The sequence below is a fragment of the Onthophagus taurus genome, chromosome 7, assembly GCF_036711975.1.
Source record: "Onthophagus taurus isolate NC chromosome 7, IU_Otau_3.0, whole genome shotgun sequence".
Lineage (NCBI taxonomy): Eukaryota > Metazoa > Arthropoda > Insecta > Coleoptera > Scarabaeidae > Onthophagus > Onthophagus taurus.
The window spans coordinates 4,594,278-4,610,579 of NC_091972.1; the positions used below are offsets into that span (position 1 = coordinate 4,594,278).

General features: G+C 30.0%; 1 protein-coding gene across 1 annotated transcript in view; it reads left to right on the forward strand.

Annotated features, from left to right (window-relative positions):
• The window catches only part of LOC111429548 (sidestep II), a gene marked incomplete at its 5' end in the record, with an annotated part of 126,699 nt that extends 111,642 nt beyond the window's left edge, over nucleotides 1-15,057 (forward strand). The window contains 2 exons of the mRNA XM_023065492.2: nucleotides 14,407-14,813; nucleotides 14,872-15,057. Coding sequence (XP_022921260.2) covers nucleotides 14,407-14,813; nucleotides 14,872-15,054 — 590 coding nt within the window. The remainder of the gene's footprint in view (nucleotides 1-14,406; nucleotides 14,814-14,871) is intronic.
• Between the last annotated feature and the right edge of the window lie 1,245 nt (nucleotides 15,058-16,302).

The following is a 16,302-nucleotide window of genomic DNA, read 5'->3' on the forward strand; positions in this document are numbered from 1 at the left end:
GATAATACAGTTTCACATCACCTGTAAGTATTATAAATGTTACTTCTAATTGATAGTTTTTTGTCTTATAAATTAACGCACGCCCATTATATGTCAGTACGCTTCTATGTCTATCTCGGTTCGATCACCTTGCGCAAGCTATCTCTCTCGTTGGCGCAATTCATATTATATATAATCAAAGTGCGCAGTATGGTTGCGTACGAACCATTGAGTTCTTATATATAATCTAGAGAGCGTATGTGGTGGTGGTGGGGGTAATCAGAAAGTCAGACATGTTGGATGTACCGACCTGAACTTAGCTATAGTTTCAAGTCTCTATTGCACCTACAATTACAACCTCGCAATACATAAACATATAAACTCATAAACATATTGTTATTTTTATTAAAATTTGATTTTTGATGAAAGTTTTCGAATTCTTTTCGTTTCACATATGTTTTTTATAATTTGGTAGGTTGGACGATTATTCATAACAGTTCATAAAGTGTTTCTGGTTACTTGACTTGGAATTAACAATTGAAGACCTCGGTGTAAGAAGGGGCCAACTCCTTCTCTTGATAAATGGAGCTACTCCCTTCTTGCACCGAGGTCTTCAATTGAAGTTCAAGTAAAGTTTATTATTAAGGAATGTTTAGTTTTATCTTAAATAAACCAACAATTATTTATAAGCAAAGGTTAACGTGATCAATCAGAATTGCTTTAAATATTTTCTTCTTAGTTTATGTTAATTTATTATAAGGGTTGTGGCTAAAAATTATTATTCTTTTAAAATATCATATAATTAATTATTATTTATCAATAAAAAGTTAATGTTTTGTTTTGGTTATTATTTTCTGTCTTTCCAGTTTATAATAATGTAAATTCTTGCATAAGTATATATAAGAATTTCGAATTTCCCGCTAAGTTGGTACATCTAACATGGCGACCTTTCTGGCTTCATTTTAGGCGTGGTGGGGACAACAGCATACGCACTCTAGATTATATATAGGACCTCAATGGTACGAACCTAGACAACCTTTTATATATAAAGGTTGAGGTGCGACAACATGTAAATTGTGGTTATGTCTCTTACTGTGAAGTTGGATAAATAAAATAAAATAAAAATCTGTTGGCAACATTTGACTAAATTATATACAGTAGTACAATAAAGTCTACATACACCCCAGAAAATCATAATATCTCAGCTCCTGAAATGTAATTCAATGAAATTTTTAAACGAAGGATATTAGAAGTGTATATTATTATAATATTTTACATAAAAATGTATAACTCATTATTTATAATAAAAAACACAAAACATAATCATATTTATAACTCAAAAAAGTCTACATACAGATATAACACGACACTACCTTTTTTTTGTAAACATCATAGTTGATGTAGTTTACGTTTTATTTCATACCCAAGGACCAAGGACAGTAGAATCTAAAAGGACTGCTACATCCATTGTATTTTTGTAGTCCACTACGGGTTGGTTGCCCGCACTCTACGTCACACTATTTGCCACGCCTGGCAACTGATAGACATTAATACGTATAAAAACATAAAATTTCAAAAAGAATATGAATACGTCTACGATATAACCCCTAAAAATAAACAGCAAACGCATAGACCATAACAACAGTGTCCTTGGGCAAGGACAGTAGAATCTAACAGGACTGCTACATCCATTGTTGTGACAACCTGCCCGCAAACTACGTCACACCATTTTCCACGCCCAGCTGTTGTTATGGTCTATGCGTTTGCTGTGTATTTTTAAAGGTTATATCCTAGACATATTCATATTATTTTTGAAGTTTTATGTTTTTAGACGTATTAATGTCTATCATATAACCTCTAAAAACACAGACAGTTATCAGGCGTGGCAAATAGTGTGACGTAGAGTGCGGGCAACCAACCCGTAGTGGACTACAAAAGTACAATGGATGTAGCAGTCCTGTTAGATTCTACTGTCCTTGTTCATACCAACGTTGTTGCTATAGCAGTATACTAACATAAATTAGTGTAATTAGTAACACTCCTAACAATAGAAGCTAAACGGAAAGAAATACCTTATGCAGTGCGAAATATCATAATTCACAATCATAATAATGGTCGTTCAGTAACTGAAATCGCAAAAATAATGATTGTAATGATTGTAAAGTAATGATTTCTACCGTAAAATTTTATCTTATTACGAAAGATTTTGATAGACATTGTTATTAATTTTTATATTCATATTTTGTTTTATTCATGTTGACGTTGTAAATAATTTGAGGATTTAAAATTTTGAATTTTGGCACCAGTTTTTCAAGTTGTCATTTATATAATTTAGTCAAATGTTGCCAACTGATTTTTATTTTATTTTATTTTTCCAACTTCACAATAAGAGACATAACCACAATTTACATGATATTACATATATAGTTCATTTTTTTTCTATAATACCTGTCAAATTGTTGTAAAGTTGGCAAAATTAACAGGGAGTTTTGTTTTATCATGTTTTGAAGAAAATATGTCACATTGACGTTTGAGCTTTCGTTATTCAAAAAGAAAAGGTGCATAAAAAGTGTTGTGGGGTGTTTATTTGCCATTTATTTACCTAGAAAAGGTATTTTATTCTATAAATTACTTTGTAGCACGTTTTTACAACAAATATGTACTTCGTTAAAATCGTATTTATCTAAAAATTTATTAGTATTTTAACCTCAACTATTTAGTTACTGAAAATGTTACTAAAAATCAGGAAAACAACATAAATTTTATAAGGGTCCTAGATAATACCAACAGAAACCCTAAAAAATTTACATTGACAAGTATTATAGTAAAAAAACAAACTATAATATTAGTTTATTATGAAGGAACTTTCAGATTTCGTTTCGATGAGCTCCATTTTAAGTTTATACTCGATGACGTAAGTTTTTAATTGTTCATATTTTGATAATAGACGTGAATGAATGTAGTTTTTGTAATCACACAGGTCGATTTCCTGAAGATGACTGTCACACAGTCGAAACCGGTAGAAATCTAATTTATATACAATAAATGTCATCGTTTAAATGAAATATATTAATTCACACGATGATAAGGAAAATACACAACCCCAATTTTTATAAATTAACTTCAATAGGTACAGTTGTAATTGTAATTCAAGAAACAACGGTTAAAAGGGCACATAAAATATACTACTATAAATCATACAGGGTAGAAATTTGTCGTGTAATTACTTTGCGTTATCTTAAACGCGCCTCCTGCTGCAGAGCTCTAGCGACGACCGTTGTAATTACACAAAGTGATTCCGGAAAATCGCGCAAAACGCCTCTTCAACATTTTCTACGCATTTCATTTTAATTTTCTCTCCCTCTCGTCATCAAGACATCCATCATATCGATAATAAGAGGATAACGAAAAATTAATTAACTCCTCTTTTTTCTCATTCACTTGAAATTTGTTCGATCACCGCCGGGGTTTAACCCAAACGAGTTTTTGTCGCGTTTACTTTGAATTTCTTTTCGATTCGAATCGTTTCAATCCCCAATCCGGTGTTTTGCTTGGCTTTTTTTTGATTATTTTGTTACGATACCCCACAGTGCAAATTGGAGCGATTCAGTGTGGTGTGTGCGGTCGGATCGAAGGAGTAGCAACGCTTACCTCCTTCTTTTCGAGAACATCGTCGTCGCCACAAAAGAAACGTTCGAAGTGTAGGCGACGATCACAACCCACTTCGGGAAATTACACCAATTGAAGACGGCGTCTTCGGCTCCTTTAGTCGCGAAGGGCGACAATATTTACGCTGATGTCGCAGTTCTTTAATAAGGACCACGTTAGTTGGAACCATTCACAAAGGAGGATCTTATTACGTTCATTTTGTCTAATGGAGCATACTTAATTTTCAAAAAGAAATACGAGTCAAAATTAATTTTATATAATTAGTTTCAATTAATCTTAAATGTAAACAATAGTACACAAACCGCATTGATAGTTGTGGTTTTCTTTTGGGTATGGTGAAGTTTGGAAAGGAAAAGGGCGTGTCCGGTAGAACAATTACACAGTTTAGTCTTATCGTGAGTCCATTATGTCCCGGGAAATCCCCCTATTCAATCGTTCTAGATGTCAGAATCACTCCAATACAAGCCGAAGATGGATCGTCCGGGGAAATGCCCAAACCGCCGCGCCCACTCCTAATGCAAATACCTACCACGACGACGACGACGACATCGATAAGTCGGCAAAGCGTCCCGACGACGGATATAAACGGTTATCGAAAGGCGATCGGGTAACAGGAAATTCACTCGAAATAGGCAACAATTTTAATTTCCGCAACGACAATTTATTTTATTCATTTTTTTAAAAACATATTATTTAGTAAGCGAAAAAGAAAAACCAAATCGAGGTAAATTTGTTATTCGCCTCGTACTTGGATACGTAACTGTCCTTCGAAAAGTTCTTAGCTACGCCCCAGAGCGATGCAATCCACCGCAACGTACCCTGTAATAGCTAAAGTTGGTACCAAACTCGAGAAGATCTATGCAAGCTTTACCTGTTAAGCACTTTATGATTTACAGTGTCGTAAATTCTTACATTTTGATGAGCTTTATCGTGACATATAACCAAATTAATGATTGAATAAAAACATTTCAATATAAATATTTTTTATACACAGATAGAAAAAAAAACGAGAAAGATTCTAAATTAGATTTGTAAAAAAAAACACCACCCATTTGTATCTTCAGGTAGAAGACAAAAGAGAAGCCGTTTAGCCATGACTGAGATGTATCGTTTAGTTTAGTTGTGTCAGTGGGAATGGCTTTTTGTGTTGGCCCAGATTTAAGATATCTGATAAGAATTTTTTGTAGCTTCAAAACACGTACACGACGAGAAATGCGGAGCAACAAAAGAAAATTAGAACGAAAAGATTTTCTTATTCGTATCCTGGTGACGAGGATGACGCAAACGAGTCCTTTGTGGCAGTTTTAAATAAAGCGTAGCCTCGACCGCGTCGTAATGGAATGTCTCTGTGAAATGTCATCCTCCTTAGTTAATTGCCTGTCTAAAGAAGAATGTTATTGTTTCAAAGCAAGAAGCTGCATCGTATCAAGAGTTTCATTTATTGTACTGTATGAACTGTATAAAGATTTAGAAAAGAGTTTTGAATTTATTTAGAAGGAGAAGTTTCAAATTTTATATTGTTTGTAATAACGAAGAATTGTAATTACTTTAAATCGGATTTTAATTTAAAGTTACTTTTTTTCAACTGATTTTGATTATGAAAAGTTGTATTTAAAACATCATAACGCCAAAACTTGAGGATTTTAAGAAATCATCTTTGGCACATTCAAAATCAATTAAATTTTGCTTTAAATTGCTTCTTATATTATGGCGATATCTCAATTAGTTTTTGAGGTACAATTTTTTTGCCCAACATCAATGATTAAGTTTATGCAGAGTTGTATTCAAAAAATCATAATGCCAATGTTTGAAGATATGAAGAAATGTTCTTTGACACATTAAAAACCAAATAAATTTGCTTTAAATTGCTTCTTATTTCATGGTGATATCTCAATTAGTTTTTGAGATACGATTTTATTAAGTTTAGTTACTTTTTCCCCAACAACAATGATTAGAGTTGTATTCAAAAAATCATAACGCCAAAGTTTGAAGATTTGAAGAAATGATCTTTGACATATTAAAAGCCAAATAAATTTGCTTTAAATTGCTTCTTATTTCATGGTGATATCTCAATTAGTTTTTGAGATACGATTTTTTTAAGTTTAGTTACATTTTCTCCAACAACAATGATTAGGTTTTTCAGAGTTGTATTCAAAAAATCATAACGTCAAAGCTTGAAGATTTGAAGAAATGATCTTTGACACATTAAAAACCAAATAAATTTGCTTTAAATTGCTTCTTATTTCATGGTGATATTTCAATTAGTTTTTGAGATACGATTTTTTTTAAGTTTAATTACTTTTTCCCCAACAACAATGATTAGGTTGCTCAGAGTTTTATTCACAAAATCATAACGCCAAAGTTTGAAGATTTGAAAAAATGATCTTTAACACATTCAAAACCAATTAAATTTACTTTAAATTGCTTCTTATTTCATGGCGACATCTCAATTAGTTTTTGAGGCACAATTTTTTTGCCCAACATCAATGATTAAGTTTACGCAGAGTTGTATTCAAAAAATCATAACGCCAATGTTTGAAGATATGAAGAAATGTTCTTTGACACATTAAAAACCAAATAAATTTGCTTTAAATTGCTTCTTATTTCATGGTGATATCTCAATTAGTTTTTGAAATACGATTTTTTTAAGTTTAGTTACATTTTCTCCAACAACAATGATTAAGGTTTTTCAGAGTTGTATTCAAAAAATCATAACGCCAAAGTTTGAAGATTTGAAGAAATGATCTTTGACACATTCAAAATCAATTAAATTTACTTTAAATTGCTTCTTATATCATGGCGATATCTCAATTAGTTTTTGAGGTACAATTTTTTTGCCCAACATCAATGATTAAGTTTATGCAGAGTTTTATTCACAAAATCATAACGCCAAAGTTTGAAGATTTGAAGAAATGATCTCTTTGACACATTAAAAATGAAATAAATTTGCTTTAAATTGCTGCTTATTTCATGGTGATATCTCAATTAGTTTTTGAGATACGATTTTTTTAAGTTTAGTTACATTTTCTCCAACAACAATGATTAGGTTTTTCAGAGTTGTATTCAAAAAATCATAACGTCAAAGCTTGAAAATTTGAAGAAATGATCTCTGACACATTCAAATCCAATTAAATTTACTTTAAATTGCTTCTTATTTCATGGCGATATCTCGATTAGTTTTTTAGGTACAATTTTTTTGCCCAACATCAATAATTAAGTTTATGCAGAGTTGTATTCAAAAAATCATAACGTCAATGTTTGAAGATTTGAAGAAACGATCTTTGACACATTAAAAACCAAATAAATTTGCTTTAAATTGCTTCTTATTTCATGGTGATATTTCAATTAGTTTTTGAGATACGATTTTTTTTAAGTTTAATTACTTTTTCCCCAACAACAATGATTAGGTTGCTCAGAGTTTTATTCACAAAATCATAACGCCAAAGTTTGAAGATTTGAAAAAATGATCCTTAACACATTCAAAACCAATTAAATTTACTTTAAATTGCTTCTTATTTCACGGCGATATCTCAATTAGTTTTTGAAGTACAATTTTTTTGCCCAACATCAATGATTAAGTTTATGCAGAATTGTATTCAAAAAATCATAACGCCAAAGTTTAAAGATTTGAAGAAATGATCTTTGACACATTAAAAACCAAATAAATTTGCTTTAAATTGCTTCTTATTTCATGGTGATATCTCAATTAGTTTTTGAGATACGATTTTTTTAAGTTTAGTTACTTTTTCCCCAACAACAATGATTAGGTTTCTCAGAGTTGTATTCAAAAAATCATAACGCCAATGTTTGAAGATTTGAAGAAATGATCTTTGACACATTAAAAACCAAATAAATTTGCTTTAAATTGCTTCTTATTTCATGGTGATACCTCAATTAGTTTTTGAGTTACGATTTTTTTAAGTTTAGTTACTTTTTCCCCAACAACAATGATTAGGTTGCTCAGAGTTTTATTCACAAAATCATAACGCCAAAGTTTGAAGATTTGAAAAAATGATCCTTAACACATTCAAAACCAATTAAATTTACTTTAAATTGCTTCTTATATCATGGCGATATCTCAATTAGTTTTTGAGGTACAATTTTTTTGCCCATCATCAATAATTAAGTTTATGCAGAGTTGTATTCAAAAAATCATAACGCCAATGTTTGAAGATTTGAAGAAATCATCTCTTTGACACATTAAAAACGAAATAAATTTGCTTTAAATTGCTTCTTATTTCATGGTGATGTCTCAATTAGTTTTTGAGATACGATTTTTTTAAGTTTAGTTACTTTTTCCCCAACAACAATGATTAGAGTTGTATTCAAAAAATCATAACGCCAAAGTTTGAAGATTTGAAGAAATGATCTTTGACATATTAAAAGCCAAATAAATTTGCTTTAAATTGCTTCTTATTTCATGGTGATATCTCAATTAGTTTTTGAGATACGATTTTTTTAAGTTTAGTTACTTTTTCCCCAACAACAATGATTAGAGTTGTATTCAAAAAATCATAACGCCAAAGTTTGACGATTTGAAGAAATGATCTTTGACATATTAAAAGCCAAATAAATTTGCTTTAAATTGCTTCTTATTTCATGGTGATATCTCAATTAGTTTTTGAGATACGATTTTTTTAAGTTTAGTTACTTTTTCCCCAACAACAATGATTAGAGTTGTATTCAAAAAATCATAACGCCAAAGTTTGAAGATTTGAAGAAATGATCTTTGACATATTAAAAGCCAAATAAATTTGCTTTAAATTGCTTCTTATTTCATGGTGATATCTCAATTAGTTTTTGAGATACGATTTTTTTAAGTTTAGTTACTTTTTCCCCAACAACAATGATTAGAGTTGTATTCAAAAAATCATAACGCCAAAGTTTGAAGATTTGAAGAAATGATCTTTGACATATTAAAAGCCAAATAAATTTGCTTTAAATTGCTTCTTATTTCATGGTGATATCTCAATTAGTTTTTGAGATACGATTTTTTTAAGTTTAGTTACATTTTCTCCAACAACAATGATTAGGTTTTTCAGAGTTGTATTCAAAAAATCATAACGTCAAAGCTTGAAGATTTGAAGAAATGATCTTTGACACATTAAAAACCAAATAAATTTGCTTTAAATTGCTTCTTATTTCATGGTGATATTTCAATTAGTTTTTGAGATACGATTTTTTTTAAGTTTAATTACTTTTTCCCCAACAACAATGATTAGGTTGCTCAGAGTTTTATTCACAAAATCATAACGCCAAAGTTTGAAGATTTGAAAAAATGATCTTTAACACATTCAAAACCAATTAAATTTACTTTAAATTGCTTCTTATTTCATGGCGACATCTCAATTAGATTTTGAGGCACAATTTTTTTGCCCAACATCAATGATTAAGTTTACGCAGAGTTGTATTCAAAAAATCATAACGCCAATGTTTGAAGATATGAAGAAATGTTCTTTGACACATTAAAAACCAAATAAATTTGCTTTAAATTGCTTCTTATTTCATGGTGATATCTCAATTAGTTTTTGAAATACGATTTTTTTAAGTTTAGTTACATTTTCTCCAACAACAATGATTAAGGTTTTTCAGAGTTGTATTCAAAAAATCATAACGCCAAAGTTTGAAGATTTGAAGAAATGATCTTTGACACATTCAAAATCAATTAAATTTACTTTAAATTGCTTCTTATATCATGGCGATATCTCAATTAGTTTTTGAGGTACAATTTTTTTGCCCAACATCAATGATTAAGTTTATGCAGAGTTTTATTCACAAAATCATAACGCCAAAGTTTGAAGATTTGAAGAAATGATCCTTAACACATTCAAAACCAATTAAATTTACTTTAAATTGCTTCTTATATCATGGCGATATCTCAATTAGTTTTTGAGGTACAATTTTTTTGCCCATCATCAATAATTAAGTTTATGCAGAGTTGTATTCAAAAAATCATAACGCCAATGTTTGAAGATTTGAAGAAATCATCTCTTTGACACATTAAAAACGAAATAAATTTGCTTTAAATTGCTTCTTATTTCATGGTGATGTCTCAATTAGTTTTTGAGATACGATTTTTTTAAGTTTAGTTACTTTTTCCCCAACAACAATGATTAGAGTTGTATTCAAAAAATCATAACGCCAAAGTTTGAAGATTTGAAGAAATGATCTTTGACATATTAAAAGCCAAATAAATTTGCTTTAAATTGCTTCTTATTTCATGGTGATATCTCAATTAGTTTTTGAGATACGATTTTTTTAAGTTTAGTTACTTTTTCCCCAACAACAATGATTAGAGTTGTATTCAAAAAATCATAACGCCAAAGTTTGAAGATTTGAAGAAATGATCTTTGACATATTAAAAGCCAAATAAATTTGCTTTAAATTGCTTCTTATTTCATGGTGATATCTCAATTAGTTTTTGAGATACGATTTTTTTAAGTTTAGTTACTTTTTCCCCAACAACAATGATTAGAGTTGTATTCAAAAAATCATAACGCCAAAGTTTGAAGATTTGAAGAAATGATCTTTGACATATTAAAAGCCAAATAAATTTGCTTTAAATTGCTTCTTATTTCATGGTGATATCTCAATTAGTTTTTGAGATACGATTTTTTTAAGTTTAGTTACTTTTTCCCCAACAACAATGATTAGAGTTGTATTCAAAAAATCATAACGCCAAAGTTTGAAGATTTGAAGAAATGATCTTTGACATATTAAAAGCCAAATAAATTTGCTTTAAATTGCTTCTTATTTCATGGTGATATCTCAATTAGTTTTTGAGATACGATTTTTTTAAGTTTAGTTACATTTTCTCCAACAACAATGATTAGGTTTTTCAGAGTTGTATTCAAAAAATCATAACGTCAAAGCTTGAAGATTTGAAGAAATGATCTTTGACACATTAAAAACCAAATAAATTTGCTTTAAATTGCTTCTTATTTCATGGTGATATTTCAATTAGTTTTTGAGATACGATTTTTTTTAAGTTTAATTACTTTTTCCCCAACAACAATGATTAGGTTGCTCAGAGTTTTATTCACAAAATCATAACGCCAAAGTTTGAAGATTTGAAAAAATGATCTTTAACACATTCAAAACCAATTAAATTTACTTTAAATTGCTTCTTATTTCATGGCGACATCTCAATTAGATTTTGAGGCACAATTTTTTTGCCCAACATCAATGATTAAGTTTACGCAGAGTTGTATTCAAAAAATCATAACGCCAATGTTTGAAGATATGAAGAAATGTTCTTTGACACATTAAAAACCAAATAAATTTGCTTTAAATTGCTTCTTATTTCATGGTGATATCTCAATTAGTTTTTGAAATACGATTTTTTTAAGTTTAGTTACATTTTCTCCAACAACAATGATTAAGGTTTTTCAGAGTTGTATTCAAAAAATCATAACGCCAAAGTTTGAAGATTTGAAGAAATGATCTTTGACACATTCAAAATCAATTAAATTTACTTTAAATTGCTTCTTATATCATGGCGATATCTCAATTAGTTTTTGAGGTACAATTTTTTTGCCCAACATCAATGATTAAGTTTATGCAGAGTTTTATTCACAAAATCATAACGCCAAAGTTTGAAAATTTGAAGAAATGATCCTTAACACATTCAAAACCAATTAAATTTACTTTAAATTGCTTCTTATATCATGGCGATATCTCAATTAGTTTTTGAGGTACAATTTTTTTGCCCATCATCAATAATTAAGTTTATGCAGAGTTGTATTCAAAAAATCATAACGCCAATGTTTGAAGATTTGAAGAAATGATCTCTTTGACACATTAAAAACGAAATAAATTTGCTTTAAATTGCTTCTTATTTCATGGTGATATCTCAATTAGTTTTTGAGATACGATTTTTTTAAGTTTAGTTACTTTTTCCCCAACAACAATGATTAGAGTTGTATTCAAAAAATCATAACGCCAAAGTTTGAAGATTTGAAGAAATGATCTTTGACAAATTAAAAACCAAATAAATTTGCTTTAAATTGCTTCTTATTTCATGGTGATATCTCAATTAGTTTTTGAGATACGATTTTTTTGAGTTTAGTTACATTTTCTCCAACAACAATGATTAGGTTTTTCAGAGTTGTATTCAAAAAATCATAACGTCAAAGTTTGAAGATTTGAAGAAATGATCTTTGACACCTTAAAAACCAAATAAATTTGCTTTAAATTGCTTCTTATTTCATGGCGATATCTCAATTAGTTTTTGAGATTCAATTTTTTTGCCCATCATCAATGATTAAGTTAACGCAGAGTTGTATTCAAAAAATCATAACGCCAATGTTTGAAGATTTGAAGAAATGATCATTGACACATTAAAAACCAAATAACTTTGCTTTAAATTGCTTCTTATTTCATGGTGATATCTCAATTAGTTTTTGAGATACGATTTTTTTAAGTTTAGTTACTTTTTCCCCAACAACAATGATTAGAGTTGTATTCAAAAAATCATAACGCCAAAGTTTGAAGATTTGAAGAAATGATCTTTGACACATTCAAAACCAATTAAATTTGCTTTAAATTGCTTCTTATTTCATGGCGATATCTCGATTAGTTTTTGAGGTACAATTTTTTTGCCCAACATCAATAATTAAGTTTATGCAGAGTTGTATTCAAAAAATCATAACGCCAATGTTTGAAGATTTGAAGAAATGATCATTGACACATTAAAAACCAAATAACTTTGCTTTAAATTGCTTCTTATTTAATGGTGATATCTCAAATAGTTTTTGAGATACGATTTTTTTTAAGTTTAGTTACTTTTCCCCAACAACAATGATTAGGTTTTTCAGAGTTGTATTCAAAAAATCATTACGCCAAAGTTTGAAAATTCGAAGAAATGATATTTGACAAATTAAAAGCTAATTAAATTTGCTATAACTTGCTTCTTATTTCATGGTGATATCTCAATTCGTTTTTGTGATACAACTTTTTTAAGTTTAGTTACTTTTTAAATCATAATTAAATCTAGTTGAATCTAACAAAAGTTTGTAGACTTTTTTTTTGAAGTATCGATATCGATTTGCGCATTGAGGTGTTTGAAGCACTCCATCAAAGATCACATTTCGAGCACTCCAATTTCCACTCTCCTTTGAGGTAGTTTACAATGTCTCATTTTTTGATTCCAATGCTACTTGGTTCATAAAAAAATTAATATACGTTGAAAGGAAATTCACTTTGTTTTTATTAAGTAGTTTCACCGTTTGAATGCGGATGGATTATTGGATGACTCAATTCGGAGTACTTTCGTGATGCAATTTGCAGTTTTACAATCAACGTAAACTTGTTTTATTTCCAACCTTAAAAGTACTTCCAATTTCGAAAATAAACTGTTTGATGTTAAAACTTTACGACTCGGAAATATAATTTAAATTAATTACAATAAGTTGTAATGAATATGTTAATTAATGAAAGTAATTTAATTATTATGATTTAAAAATCAGATTTAACAGGATTAACTTTGCTTAATAGAACTTAAACAACCCTGTGTTTACTATTACATTTGACTTCCATTTTATTCATGATGTTTCCTTGAAGTTTGTTGGCAACATCGCCTGAAGTACTTAAAACTTCGCCAGTTAACATGTAGGTACATATAAATTATTTATCCGTTTCATCTAAAAATAAAGCTATTTCACAATACTTTTTTGAAACTTTTCTACGTTTTCTGTAATTACTTGATAAATTGGTCAATTCATGGAATGAGCAACTTTTGCGATAAAACGAAACCAAAACTATACACGGTACCCGGCATTTTCTCCAGGCGGAGTTGAAAGTACAGCAAAGTGAGAAAAGAATAAACTCGACACAAAGTTTCAGCGCTAGGCTGCAAGAGTTGCTGCAAGTAACTGCAAAACTAGTTCTGGAGAAATTTTTGGAGAAGGCGAACAAATTCCAGTGGTATTCAAAAGGAGGCGCTTCCATCGTAGATTATACTTTATTTCTATAAGGAAATCTGAAACTATGTAAAGTGTGAACGTTTCTTCTTTTACGGAAATATATTCCCTTTTAGATTTGTTTTATGAGAATCTAAAACCTAAATTGGGTGATGCAAATTTTTCGAAATGTTATTTTTTTGTTTGTAAAAGTTGATTAATATCCATGGAAAGTGACCGGATTTTGAATTTAACCGTTACAGAGAGTCATAAATAGAAGTCGATGGATTGCATCAACTGGATCCAATCTGAACCGAATGGAAATGAGTAATACGCTGCCCGGCCGGTTGTAGTAGCGCTATCATCTGGCAGTAGAGTGCAGGTTTGCGATTATAAAACGAGTCAGAACAAGCGAAACGGCACAAAAAATAACCGTGGATATCCTCGTTGGCACTGCACTGATAACTACCATATTCAGATTACTGCAGTTGCACAACAGTTTTATCACTAATCCGATCACGCTCTCAATAATATTTTCTACTTTTGAAATATTCATTTTTTAAATTTTATTCCATTCACTCTTTATAATCCTATTCCTTCCATACGATATACATCTAAATTTTCTTGTATTGAAGAACTTTTACAACTTAAAGTACTTCTTTGGAAGATCGCGTGACTACAATAAAAACGATCGATTTCAACTTAACAACTGCATTGAAGTAACGCAACGAAATACAACTTGTAATTAGTTCTTGTTTCGTTTCCGTTTAAACGAATAAACGCAAAGAAACGATTTATTTATTTATAGTCTCATGTCCATAAAAAACATGTTAACTCTTCGTAGTTGTTTTTATTACAGCCAGCGACGGCGACATTTCCATCTCACCGCTTTTGGGGATCGTTCTCGGAGCTGCTTTCACTGTTATAACAATCGTTATGTTAATCATAATCCGAGTGAGAAGAAATCAAGGACCACCCGAAGTTAATTTGGAACAAAAAAGTATCGGCGGTTCAACTCAACACACTCTTTCATCAACAAAACCTTTACTAAGAAGTGCATCACCTAGAGAACTTTCCGACGAAAGAGACCCCGATATAATTCCGGCTAAATATGGTTCACCCGATGGGGAAAGTGATCGACAAATGGGAAATGGCCCATCTACTTTACCCATTTCAAAAATGACGTCTTCCTGTAGTTATTCCCAAGTCGGTATTGCCCAACCCCAATGGGTTAGTCCAGCTGCAGCACCTGTTATGGATTCATTGGTAAATTTGTTGCGAAATAATATTTTTTTTATTAAATTTATTTTAATTATTGTTTTAGTATCACCAATATAATAATCCCGTAGCGATGGTGGGCACATTTCCAAGGGATTCAAGGCCAAAAGACCTTCGCCTGGGCAACGGAAACTCATCAACTCTACAAAGAACAACGGATATGGAATTAAACGGTCTCGCAATTAAAGAAAGATTGATGGCGAATCGACTGCCTGAAAGTTGTGTTTAAAAAGTGAATAAAAAATTGAAAAAGTGATGTTGAAAATATCAAATTTTTCTTTTGTATATACCACCGTCCAAGAAGTGAACTTTATAAAAAAAAACTGAATGGGAGAAAAAATTATGTCGAAGATTTTCTTTTTTAATAATTGTTAAAATTTTTACGAATTTCTTAAAGACAATCTTAAAAAAAAACATGATTTAGTAAAACAACAAAAATTAACAATAGACTGCATTATATTTAAATATCTGGGATGCTTGTTAAGTGAAAGTGAAGAAATCGCCAATTTAGAAACTACATGGATTGTATTAATAATTCCCAAAAATTTTTTTTAAAATTATTTAATGAAAGATCTATCATCGAGACATCTATTGGTTTAGTTAAAAATTTATGGTCATCATAATTTTCAAAGTTGATATTTACAAGAAATTTCATATCACTCAATGAAAACTCCATCATGGGGATATCTATTGGTTTAGATAAAAATGATGCCAATTTACTTCGTTTTGCTCCTAAATATCTAGCAACAATTTAAAAACATTATGGTCATCATTTTCAAATTCTGTATCTTAATATCTATTATTTTCAACAAGATTATGATTCCAACCGACTTATTTTTGCTCTTACACACTTCAAAACTTGATATTTGCAATAAATTTCAAAATTTCAATGCTTCATATCACTCAATGAAAGCTCCATCATCGGGATATCTATTGGTTTAGTTAAAAATGATGCCAATTCACTTCGTTTTGCTCCTAAATATCTAGTAACAATTTAAAAAATTTATGGTCACCATCATTTTCATATTCAATATCTTATATCTATTATATTCAACAAGATTATAATTCCAATCGACTTATTTTTGCTTTTACACACTTCAAAACTTGATATTTACAATAAATTTCAAAATTTCAATGCTGCATATCACTCAATGAAAGCTCCATCATCAGGATATCTATTGGTTTAGCTAAAAATGATGCCAATTTACTTCGTTTTGCTCCTAAATATCTAGCAACAATTTAAAAAATTTATGGTCACATAATTTTCAAATTCAATATCTTATATCTATTATATTCAACAAGATTATGATTCCAATCGACTTATTTTTGCTCTTACACACTTCAAAACTTGATATTTGCAATAAATTTCAAAATTTCAATGATTCATATCACTCAATTAAAGCTCCATCATCGGGATATCTATTGGTTTAGCTAAAAATGATGCCAATTCACTTCGTTTTGCTCCTAAATATCCAGC